The sequence below is a fragment of the Notolepis coatsorum genome (assembly GCF_963971535.1).
Source record: "Notolepis coatsorum genome assembly, contig: SCAFFOLD_228, whole genome shotgun sequence".
Classification (NCBI taxonomy): Eukaryota; Metazoa; Chordata; class Actinopteri; order Aulopiformes; family Paralepididae; genus Notolepis; species Notolepis coatsorum.
In genome coordinates this window covers 113,429-126,482 of record NW_028169331.1, presented here as the reverse complement: position 1 = coordinate 126,482, position 13,054 = coordinate 113,429, and the positions used below count along the sequence as shown (strand labels likewise).

Sequence of the window (13,054 nt, the reverse complement as noted above, 5' to 3'; positions counted from 1 at the left end):
ATGAATTGAAAATGGGGGACCCTGATGTAAACAAGACAAAAGTATTTCTCTGGTCTGCATCCCCTTAACAATTGTGTGTATTGAGCTGTACTGTACTGTACCCATTCTGCAATCTGTTAATAAAGTTTTTAATCAATCAATCTAACAGGTTAGGGTTAGGTAGTGGGGTAACAGGTTAGGTAGTGGGGTAACATGTTAGGGTTAGGTAGTGGGGTAACATGTTAGGGTTAAGTAGTGGGGTAACATGTTAGGGTTAGGTAGTGGGGTAACATGTTAGGGTTAGGTAGTGGAGTAACATGTTAGGGTTAGGTAGTGGGGTGACATGTTAGGGTTAGGTAGTGGGGTAACATGTTAGGGTTAGGTAGTGGGGTGACATGTTAGGGTTAGGTAGTGGGGTAACATGTTAGGGTTAGGTAGTGGGGTGACATGTTAGGGTTAGGTAGTGGGGTAATGTGTTAGGGTTAGGTAGTGGAGTAACATGTTAGGGTTAGGTAGTGGGGTGACATGTTAGGGTTAGGTAGTGGGGTAACATGTTAGGGTTAGGTAGTGGGGTAACATGTTAGGGTTAGGTAGTGGGGTGACATGTTAGGGTTAGGTAGTGGGGTGACATGTTAGGGTTAGGTAGTGGGGTAACAGGTTAGGGTTAGGTAGTGGGGTAACAGGTTAGGATTAGGTAGTGGGGTAACAGGTTAGGGTTAAGTAGTGGGGTGACATGTTAGGGTTAAGTAGTGGGGTAACAGGTTAGGGTTAGGTAGTGGGGTAACATGTTAGGGTTAGGTAGTGGGGTAACAGGTTAGGGTTAAGTAGTGGGGTAACAGGTTAGGATTAGGTAGTGGGGTAACAGGTTAGGGTTAAGTAGTGGGGTGACATGTTAGGGTTAAGTAGTGGGGTAACAGGTTAGGGTTAGGTAGTGGGGTGACATGTTATGGTTAGGTAGTGGGGTAACAGGTTAGGGTTAAGTAGTGGTGTAACATGTTAGGGTTAAGTAGTGGTGTAACATGTTAGGGTTAAGTAGTGGGGTAACATGTTAGGGTTAGGTAGTGGGGTAACATGTTAGTGTTAGGTCGTGGGGTAACAGGTTAGGGTCTAGACACCACCTGTTTTTATGTAAAAAAAAAAAGCAAGTAATACAAGTTACTCAAGTAAAAGTACTTTTGGAAATACTACAGTAAAGTTATCCAGATATTTCGAATTAGACACAACCGACCACCGACTTCTTTGGATCACATTGTGTTTGTTTTTTTCCATATTTGTCCTTCAAAGCAAATGGGTGTCCATGGAATGGACATTTATAGCAAGGCTATGGCTGGCTCTCAAAACCCTGCCTACGGGAGATAAGTTGATTGACAGGTGGGGGACAAGTGCATGTTTGTTTGTGTGTGTGTGTGTGTGTGTGTGTGTGTGTGTGTGTGTGTGTGTGTGTGTGTGTGTGTGTGTGTGTGTGTGTGTGTGTGTGTGTGTGTGTGTGTGTGTGTGTGTGTGTGTGTGTGTGTGTCACTCACCCACTACAGCATAGCCCCCTGGCACTATGGGGTATATGGTGCCATCTGTGTGGATGCCATCAGGAAACCAAGCTGCCATGCTCTCTCCGACCAGACGGCCAAATGCTGCCCCTGGAAAACACACGCGCGCGCGCACACACACACACACCACACACCACACACACACACAATCAGCATGTATAATACGAGAGTGTACTTAGGTTCTATTTTGGCCAGATTACCACACCCACACACACACACACACTCTCCCGGGCTCTTACCAATGACAAACACAGGCATGAAAGCTCCACAGGGCACTGGTATAGTGGTGGCCAAGGCTGACATCCAAAACTAGTAGAAAAGAGAGAGAAGGAGAGAGAAACAGAGAAAGAGAGAGGGGTCAAGTCAAGTCAAGAGTTTTATTTGTCACGGCATACAAGCATACAGTGAAATGCAGGAGGTCATGCCCGCAGCGATTGTGCAATAATACAAGTAATAAGAATAAGACATAACAGGTATAATGTACATAAAGTTTACAAAAGCATGGTAAAAGACATGCTAAGGTCCTGCAATAGTGCAATACAATGTTAGCTACGGATGAGGCACTGGATCTTATGTACACTACTATACAATCTGTTATACTATATATCATTATGCTATCTTGCTATATCCATCTATTTACTATACAAGAACCACTCCAGTTTTTTTTTTTGACCTTTTCATTGTGTAAAGTGACCGTTGAGTGTGAGCGTGTGCAGCATGTGTGTGTGTGTTCATGCTAAAGTGACTGTTGGTGTGTGAGCGTATACAGTATGTGTGTTGTGTGTGTGCTCATGTGTGCTTTTGTGTGGAGAGTTCAGTGTTCAAGACTGATGGCCTGGGGGAAGAAACGGGAACACTGATGGCCTGGGGGAAGAAGCGGAGCCGAAGTCTCTCTGTCCTAGTTGCTGGTGTGCGCAGGCGTTTGCCTGACCGCAGCAGCTTGAACAGGCTGTTGTTGGGGTGGTGAGGGTCTTTCATTATTCTGCACCTCTTGTTATATAAGACCTGCAGGGGTGGTAGTGCAATAACCGTAGTACGCTCAGTGAGCGCACCACTCTCTGTAGGGCCTTCTTGTCCTGTGCCGTGCTGTTTCCATACCAGGCAGTGATGTTTCCAGTCAAGATGCTCTCTACAGCTCCGGAGAAGAAGGACTGGAGTATCTTCCCCGATACTCTGAACTTCCTTAACTGTCTCAGGTGGTAGAGGCGCTGCTTCGCCTTCTTTACGACCAAGTCTGTGTGTGTTGTCCATGTCAGGTCTTCTGAGATGTGGACCCCCAGGTACTTAAAGCTGCTCACCCTGTCCACGGTAGCCCCGTTTATCCACAGTGGTGTGTGTGTCCCCTGCTGTGTTCTCCTAAAATCCACAATCAGCTCCTTGGTTTTACCAATGTTCAGGAGCAGGCTGTTGTCCTGACACCAGCGTGCCAGTGCATCAACCTCCTCCCAGTAGGCCTTCTCATCGTTGTCAGAGATCAGCCCCACCACCACTGTGTCGTCCGCAAACTTCACTATGGAGTTGGAGCTGAACTTGGCCACACAGTCGTGTGTGTATAGTGAATACAGCAGGGGGCTCAGAACACAGCTCTGGGGGGACCCGATACTCAGGGTGATGGTGTTGGGAGGTCTGAGGTGGGGAGGACATTCGACAAATAACGACGGGAGCTGGGATCGAACCCGGGTCGGCCGCGTAGGTGCGCAAGGCACTATGGTATGCGCCACGAGGGCGCCCCTACGGTATGGATTTTGACTATACCTTGTAACCGGTAGAGCAGCTCTAAAATAGCAATGACGTGACGTAACCACAGCCAGGGCTCGACAGTGCGACTATTTCACTCGTATTTTCCCCTAAAAATAGATATGTGCAAACTGGAAAAGATTATTTAGGAGCACAGAGGCTTCGCGTAGTGGGCGTGTCAACGCGCAATTGTCATTTCATAATAGACAGAGCGGACCTTCAATTCTAGAAGCAAACGAGTCTTCCGCCCTGCGTTTGAAAGCTGTGTGACAACGCGCAGTTTCTATGTGTAATGTAAACTCTGCGACGAGTCCAATGGTCTAACATGCTTTGCATCCTCGCCATTCTGGAATGCCCACGTCGCACTAAAACCTTATGTAATGTTAACTGTTGATCAGAAAGCTAACATTAGCTCCACTCATAGCAGCCTGTTGATGTAGCCTACACGTTAACGTTAGCTCCACTCTAGCAGCCCCCTCCCTCCCTCTCTCTCTCTCTCTCTCTCTCTCTCTCTCTGCTAACAATCCTGATTCGATTCTTGAACCTATTTCATTAAAAAGGAACATATTAATGGACATTAGCTCAGCAGCTGTAACAGAATCATTTTATTATTTACGTTTTAAGTTAACGACAAAAAAAGCCTGCGGTGGACCGACATAACAAACGCGGTCACTGTTTACATGTGTAACTAAGGACATGATTCCTTTTCAAACTGTCGATCAAAAGGGCTTTAAAGACATGGTCAAAGCACTGGATCCAAGATATACGTAGACACTTGAGAAAAGGTTTTGCATTTTCTATTGCAGTTTTGCACAATAAATGTTCTTAAAATACCTCTGTACTATGTGAGGAGGAAACGAGAAAGAAAAGGATGGCATTTCAATTCGTTTCATAAGGACGTCCTGTATTTAACTGCAGTTGAGTTGTCCGCTAGCGGTGCAGAAGTGTGTAGCAGAGGGTCACACCGAGCCACCACTTTCTCACTTCCTTTGACAAAGAACTAGAGACAAAACCTGGATAATGAGCAGGCGGTGCCGATTGGCCGGCGCCACGGCGATGAACAGGAAGAGACTGCTAATTAAGCGCCAAAAACAATAAAGGGGAAATATCACCTATGACAAGGTGTCTGTGTGTGTGTCCATGTCTTCCATAGAATCCTAAATGGGATCATATAGTTGATGATACACGCACACACACACAGGTACAGTACAAGGCCAGAATGGGACTCCTGCTCTGCCAATACAACACAGTCGTCATCTTTCTTATCTGAAGGTTTCAAATAGACTTTTAATCTCTCTCTCCCTCCCTTTCTATAGTTAGGACTAGGAGTAATTAAGTCTAGCCGCCGCTGAGGTAATGGATCTGTTCCTGCAACCTTACACTGCTCCTTTCACACCTTGCGCATAGTGCGCAAGAACCACCATCTACACATCCACACACACACACACACACACACACACAATGCAAATACTTTATTTGAATCCACAGATCACAACATAGGATTCAAGTATCAACAGTATGATATGGTTTTGATTACGGGTACACAGAACATAGACTCCGCCACATAGCCTGGCTATGCATTAAAGCAAAGAGAGACACACACACAAACAAATACACACACACACACAAACAAACAAACAAACAAACACTCATACACAGACACACGTCATGGCATGGAATCGTCATGGAGTGAATCAGAGCGAGCTGTCTGGCCGGGAGGTCTGTATTGGATTGTGTTCCCCTGGCACAACCTTTGGCACCATTAAACCTCTACTAACGTCTACTGCTTCCTGTGCTCCTAAGCTGAAGCTAAAGGTGTCAAGTTACCACATATTGGAGTATGAGAGGTTGGATCCATTAGTGACATCATCACACATGCAACTAGACTTCAGGGAAGTACAGAGACGCGCTCCCTCTCCGGGGGAGGAACGTGAAAGCACTCTGGTGACAAGTTCTGCACAAATCAATCTCCAACAGTCTGTATATAGTCGAAGTAAGGCTGGGAGGTATATGAATATGAAGGTATTAGGTATATAATAATATAGTCACCATATTGTAATATATTGCGATTTTAATACCTTTTTCCAACTGCAAATTATGTCTCCAACTGAAAAAATCATCTGTTTTATCTAATACGATTACAAAATATATATATATTGTGATATATTACTGTATCGATTTCCCCCCCACCCCTAGAAGGTATATCATCATGGATTCATGCAAAGGTATGGATTATCACTATACCGTCATCTCAATATACATACATAATATAATTTAGGCTATATATATTTTACAAATGTTTTTAGAACAAACACATGGACATCACAGAATAGAACAAAACAAGACTAAACAAACATACTGCCAGTTCACAAAAAAAATGAAATAAAGTCAGATATAATTACTATAGTGATACAGTCCCATCTAATTAGTTGCCAGGTTGATGCCTCTAATATCTTAAATAAAGGGTCCCCAGATCTTATGGAACAGAGTATACCGGATCTCTTCACGGTATAGACAAGAAACGGTGTCGGGGAAACTGATTTCCACTCTTTCAGGATCAAGTTCAAGTTTCAAGTTTCTTTAATAGTTGTCATACAGAAGTACAGAATACTTTTATACAAAATGCTTCTCTATGTTACGCTCCAGAGACTGTGCTAGACAAAAGATAAGTATGAAATAAAATAAGTATAGCAAGTAAAAGTAAAAAATAGAAGTCACGTACGTAGACAGAAGTGTTCAGTATGTACATATGTACAATGTTCAATGCAGGATAGCAGTAACTGAGTTACCATACAATATACTATGCAATATACTAATATACAATATACTATATAGTGCAGAGCAGAAATGGGATGAGGTACAATTTAGGTACAATTTACAGTAAGGTGTCCTGAGGTATGGGTTGTAGTGCAAATTCTTTGCCAATAAATATAAAGTGTGTCTAGGTGTTCTAAAGTGTGTAGAGTGGGTGCTGCAGTGGGTTGATTGTTTAAAGTGAGTCTGTGCGGATGTGTGTGCTGTGAGTGCATTTGATGGTTGTTGCATAGTGTTATTGTTCGTTGAGCAACCTGATGGCCTGGGGATAGAAGCTTCTTCAAAGTCTTTCTGTGCTTGCCATGAGACTCCGGTATCACCTATGACCAGTGCCATGTAGCCTATATTCTGAAGTGAAAAGTGTATTCCTCAGACCAGTGTACAAGAGAATAGCCAATTTTGAATGAAACGGCACCATTGTACAAGATAAAGACATGAGATTATGTCACAGCACAGTTGTACAAGATAAAGACATGAGATTATGTCACAGCACAGTTGTACAAGATAAAGACATGAAATTAGGTCATATCCCATTGTAATTTATACCGGAAAACTAAATACAATCAAATACCGCTATACCGTCAAAACTAAAACAAATATTGCAATATAATATTTTTTCATACTTGCCCTAATTACTATGAAAAGTCCAATTCAAAGCACAACCTCAAAAAATCTCAACAGTTCATTGGGGTCTCTCTCTCTCTCTCTCTCCCCCCTCTCTCTCCCCCCCTCTCTCTCCCTCTCTCTCCCTCCCTCTCTCTCCCTCTCTCTCTCTCCCCCTCTCTCTCCCTCTCTCTCTCCCTCTCCCTCTCTCCCTCTCTCTCTCTCTCTCTCTCCCTCTCCCTCTCTCCCTCCCTCTCTCCCTCTCTCCCTCTCTCTCTCTCTCTCTCCCCCTCCTTCTCTATCCCTCCCTCCTTTTCTCTCTCTATCTCTCTCCCTCCCTCTTGGCTGCTGACCTTAATAAGAGAGTAATGGCTTTAAAGGATGATGGGAACTCATAACAAGGACTTACATTTATTACACAGGGTATGATCTCTGATGAGAAGTCTGTGCGTGTGTGTGTGTATGTGTGTGTATGTGTGTGTGTGTACACTTGTGAGGACATAAGAAATACTGAAGGCTTTGTGAAGACATGTTGGCCAATCCTCACTTTGAAGAGGGCTTATTCTGAGAGTAGGTGCGTTTTGGGATTAGAATTAGGATTAGGTTGAGGGCAGAAATGTCAAGAAATTGAGTAAAACATCTCATCAAAAGCAGCCTTTTGCACTGTTGCTCTTTTGGATTGAATCGCAGCAGGGAGAGTTACAGCCAACCTGAGTGCCCAGAACCACGCAACACACTCATCCATCATAGAATTCAGGAGATTATGGTCATAATCTATCGGTATGATGCCAGATGATTGGAAAAAAATAGGGTATTGGTTGAAAATAATAATGTTGAATTATCCTTTAAGTCTAGTGGCCAGGTAGGCATTGAATATAGTGGATGGAAGGTCCTCACATTGGACACAGTACAAGTGTGTATGTCTCCTGGTGTAACATACAGTATCTGTGAGGCTGGACGTAACAGTTTTCAGAGAGGCTCAGCAGATGAAAACACAATCCAAGTAATCTCATTCAATAGTAACAGATAACTGAATCCACCGTGGCTCATATTACAGCTGTCGCATCAAAAATACATTTCCAAACTACTGTATGGGCCTTTCGTGAGTCTCACAATGGGACAAAAACAGGGCGTGCACAGCATGTGAAAATCTTCTTGTGCACTCACAGCTGCTACACCAGCGTGCACAGGTTTGCAGGAGATAATCAGAGATTTAAAGCAACCATTCATCTCATGGAGACCCACACAGAAAACAAGAACTTCCTGAAGCTTCCTGGGTACGCCCTGGCTGGCTATACTGCCGACAAACATCACGGCATAGCCACGTTCATCCACAACGACATTGACTGGTCAGCTGTAACACAGTCGGCAGAGGATGCAGAGGTGGAATGGATTACAACCAAAGTGCAAGACACTACCATCGTCAACATCTAAAAGCCGCCTCCGATTAGGTTGGTCCCAACATCCCTGCCGGATGGCCTAGCACCCGCCGTATATGCTGGTGATTTCAACAGCCATCATACAGACTGGGCATACAGCAGCTCCAACGCTGATGGTGACTTCCCGACAGAATGGGCCTCGGCTGTCGATGCAACACTCCTGTATGACCCAAAGGAGCCACGGCTGAAAACCGGTAAGGCACCAGGCGTTGACAACATCCACCCGGAATACATTAAACACCAAGGCAAGAAGGCAAGCTCGCAAAGGGCAAATACCGCCGCCTATCGTCTCCCGGATGGTATTGCACATCATTGGATTGGATTGGCTGGGACTGTGCAGAAAAAAAAACTCCGGTCCGGGGTTTCCCTTCTCGGGCAAGCAGTATCGTGTTACCACATTCACTGGGGAGGCTGGGAGCAGCGTCGATTATGTGTTTTGGACTATAATGTTGGATCAATAAACGCGATCAATATTTGGAATGGCGATCAGGAATTGGATTAATCTTTTTGCAGAACATCTGATGTGAGGTAAGGACTCTATTTTACCAGTCTTGGGTTAATCAGATGTTCCTTTCTCCGCCATCGGAGCGTGTGTGTGTGTGTGTGTGTGTGTGTATGTGTGTGTGTGTGTGTGTGTGTGTGTGTGAGGTTCGCGCCGACCAAAGTAGGGAGAAGCGATTTTTCAGACCCCGCTTCTCTTCGTACATGAGAGCACACATATACTATGGATAATCTAGCGTTTATTTGAAAACGATTCATAAATCAGCCAAAAAATTTCGTGTTTTGTGTATTCCACTAAAGCAGTGGTCCCCAAACTACGGCCCGCGGGCCGAATCCGGCCCGCCTCCACATTTGGCCTGGCCCCCTAGAGCCCCGGAGCTTTAAAAAGATGGCAGCATCCCCATTGTCTGTGCTGAATGTTTGTTAGTGTTTGATATTTTTTGTTGGTTTTTAGTACTTTTAAACATCCATTTTTTGTAGTAGTTTTCATTTGATCCTATAATTTTTTCATTCACCGATTTGTGGACTTTTTTTTAGTGTCCTGAAAGGCGCCTTATAAATAAAATGCATTATTATTATTATTATTATTATTATTATTATTATTATTATTATTATTATTATTATTATTATTATTATTATTATTATTATTATTATTATTATTATTATTATTATCATCATCCAGGAGGGAAAAGACACTTTGGATAGTAGGGACTGCATCTCTGCCTGTCCTGGCCAGGAAACACTTTGCAACTGTGATCTCCTCTGGCAGTAGTTGGATATTGTAATGTGTGGCGAGGGGTTGCAGCAATTCCACTGAGAGAAACTGGTCTGAGGCTGGATAACATGCCTGTATGCCTCTCATAAGTTGTTCTCCAACTCATGAGAACCTGCTCTCAAGCTCTTGCAGCATTCTGTCGAGGACTGGATAGAACAGTCTCTGTCTCAGCTGATCTCCTGAGCTGAGGTCTGAGCTTGTGTCACAAGATGACTCAACTATATACTCGTCCTTTTCTGCTTCCTCCTTTGGCTGGTAGTATGTTCCTCAATCCCAAGGCCATTACATATGGCCTTTGTCCTGTCATACATGTCCACTGCCATCTCTGAGGTGCGATAACCTTTGAGTGTGTCCTGCACTGTGCTTTTAAATAGTACAGAGCTAGAGCTAGGTGGTCTGTAGGTACTGTATATTTATTTCATAAATAGTGTTATTTATTTCATTAAGTGTTATTATTTATTTCCAGAATTTTTTTTTCTGTGAAGATCCCGGAAAGGGTTATTAATATTAGGCATGTGTGGCATTCTGGAAAACAATAAATGTTTACGTTTAGGCACCCCTGCGATCGTCACACTTTTTCTGTTACAAACTGACCCCGGCCCCCACCAGAGAAGGGAAAAGTTATGTGGCTCTCACAGGAAAAAGTTTGGGGACCCCTGCACTAAAGGGCTATTATCGTGTCTTTCTCTGGAATTACTAGAAATCTCCAAAACTATACTCGTATTCAAAACGGTATAAAACGGAAATGTACCGATGAAAAAACAATCCGTTTCGTACATGTTGACTGCAAGCAAGTCATTGATAAGCGACGGGTGTATTATACCCATAGCCATAATTTAAGATATAGTTTAAGCGTTCGCAAATATCCCCGTCCTCCCATTGACTTCAGTGTTGGCACGCTAGACCTAATTTGGCATATGGGCGTGGCTCTGAATGAGTTAAGATCAAGTGTCTCCACCTATTCTTCAGTGTGTCTCCTAGCTGGCCAGAGGAGAGCACTCCTCAGCCAAAGCTAATTTAACCTACATGTATAATTGTTTTACTATTAAACCTATTTTGATCATAATATCTGTCTACGATATAATTGATGAATCCGGTTTCCACCACAAGAGCAATGAAGAACTGCTGTAAACATGATTTTTAGTTGACAATGTGATAGGAAGCCATTTTCACGATGAAACTGGGATTCACTACAGCAGAATTGGTGCTGTGAATCCTAGGAGGGCCCTTGCATTGCATTCTGTGGAGTTTACATGTTGACAGCTTCCTCATTGATTTTTATCACCTTCTGTGAAGTCTCTGCGTTGTGTTTTTTTTTATCTACTTTTTCTCCTCCTTTTTCTGTGATTTTTCTCCCCATCCCAATTTACCTCTCGTGCCAATTCTCCCTCCCCTGTCCTGATCGTTGCTCTCATGTGCCCCCCACTGGCCGGTCGTAGGGAGGATAGAAGCCCATCACATGTCCCCTCCGATACATGTGGAGGCAGCCAGTCACATCTTTTCACCTGTCAGCGCGGACTCTCATTGGCGAGGTGTAACGTGTGGGAGGCTCACACTGCTCCCGCCATTTCCTGTCTTTGCTGTGCAGGCGCCCTGACCAACCTGTAGGAGTCGCTGTTTACAACGATCAGACTACCACCCATCGACTCCCCTCCCGCTGGCTCTGCCAATTGAGTCAGTATGACAGCCGGCCCAAGCCGGAGGCAACGCTGACAGCCGGATTCGATACCGATGTCTCTTGCGTTGGTGACGAGCGCAATGTCCGCTGCGCCACCCAGCCGCCTGCGTTGAGTTTGTTGATGGAAATCTTACTGGCTGTAACTAGGGATGCCCCCCGAAACCCGGTTCTAAATTAGAAAAAAAACTGAGTATTGATAAGATCCGACGTTATCGGTTCTGCTATCGGTAGGTACTCGAGAAATTATGAATATTTTTTTCAAGGAATTTAAACGTCGCAAACTAATCTTGTTTGCCGTTTTCTCTATCTCTCTGTCTCTCTCTGCACGAGTGGCGGGGCTGTGCTCTTACACACACACACATACGGGTAGTTAGTAGCCTACAACTTGAGAGTTGTTCTGAAGCACACAGACAGCTCTGCTCTCATCATAGCGGAGAGAATAAAACGTTCGAAGAAAGCATGCATAGCTCGACCTGTGTAACATTAAGTTACACTGCTATTTTAACGTCAACAAGCTAAGCACGCATAGCGCAACCTGTGTAACGTTAAGTAACTTGTGTTCCGCGGGGAAATACCGTTCATCACTGCATACAACTTGGTTTAATCCAAACGTCCATTCAGAAACGTATTATGAAATAATTCTGGGATGTCTGACTATTTCCCTATGCCTTGGTGCGAGTTCAGCAGACACCGTTGACACGCCGACTACACAAAGCGTGCGCTCTCTCACACACACACTGCTCCGGTCATGCATCCACTCAACTCATGGAAAATACAGCATCAGGCTATTGTTCTAAGAGTATTGAACCGTTTTTAACAGCTGGGTATTTGGTGGGACATTCTGATTTTTTTTTTGATATTTTTTTTTTATCCACTTTCTCCCATTTTCTATATTTTCTCCCATCCCAATTTCGTATCATCCAATTCAACCCTCCCCTGTCACGAACACTGTTTCTTGCCTCCCACAAGCCGGCTGCAATGTGGACTAAGTCATACATAGCACAAGTCCCCTCCGGTACTTGAGGTAACAGCAGTCGCATCTTTTCACCTGCGCAGCTCGATCTCTCAGTGGCGAGGAGTAACGCGTGGGAGGCTCACGCTGCCCCCGACACTTCCTGATTCTACTGCGCAGGCGCACCAACCGACCTGTAGGAGTCGCTGTCCACAACGCCCGATCCCCACCCATCAGTTTCCCACCCCCTAATACGACCAATGTGTATTAGTATGAACGACCAGCTAAACTGAAAGCAATGTGGAGCGCTGGGCTCGAACAGGCGAGCCCAGCGTCTCCGCATTCGTGGCGAGCGCCTTGCCCACTACGCCACGTAGCCGCCATAGTGGGACATTCTGATTTAAGAACTTTCTAAATAAAATAGTCTGACTGCTTGTATTACTTGATCAAAAAGTTGCCATGTGCAGTAATAGTTATATAAAAGAATAATAAAGCAATAAAGTCGATTCTGTCTTAATTAAGTGTATTTTTTTTCTTGCAAAATAATAAAAAATAACCGATAAGAGTATCGATAAAGTAGTGAACCGTTAAGCATTATCGATAATAGTAGTAGTATCGATAAAATCTGTTTCACCTCGTTGATGCACCAGGACGGAAGAAAGTACTGGAAACGTGGTCTCTTTATCAGCAGGATGTTTATTTCCATAAACATAGCATCGTACAAAAAAACATTGTACAAAATGTAAAGTCTTTGATGGAAACTAGATTAATAGATTATCCGTCGATCGCGTCGGTGGGTCTGCGGCCTGTTTGTTAGCCGAGACCCATCTGTTAGCCTAAGCTATCTCTGTCTACCGCCTCGTGGTCCCCCCCCCCCCCCCCCCCCCATAAGGGGGAAGAAGAGGCCGGTGTCGGTCCGTCTCGCTTGCTATCAAAACCCGTCTGTCTCTGTTACCGGAAGACTACCCGCTTAACGTCTTAAAGTCTCTCCCTCTCTCGCGATGCTTCTCTAACCCTCTTCGCCCCCCCCCC

General features: G+C 44.4%; 1 protein-coding gene across 2 annotated transcripts in view; it reads right to left on the bottom strand.

Annotated features, from left to right (window-relative positions):
* LOC311248738 (chloride channel protein 2-like) overlaps nt 1-13,054 on the bottom strand; it is a 154,980-nt gene that overhangs the window by 77,367 nt on the left and 64,559 nt on the right. For both annotated transcript variants that reach the window (XM_084339569.1, XM_084339570.1), the window contains exons 11-12: nt 1,763-1,832; nt 1,503-1,613 (exon numbers count right to left, since the gene is read on the bottom strand). In XM_084339569.1, the coding sequence (XP_084195695.1) occupies nt 1,503-1,613; nt 1,763-1,832 (181 nt within the window). The remainder of the gene's footprint in view (nt 1-1,502; nt 1,614-1,762; nt 1,833-13,054) is intronic.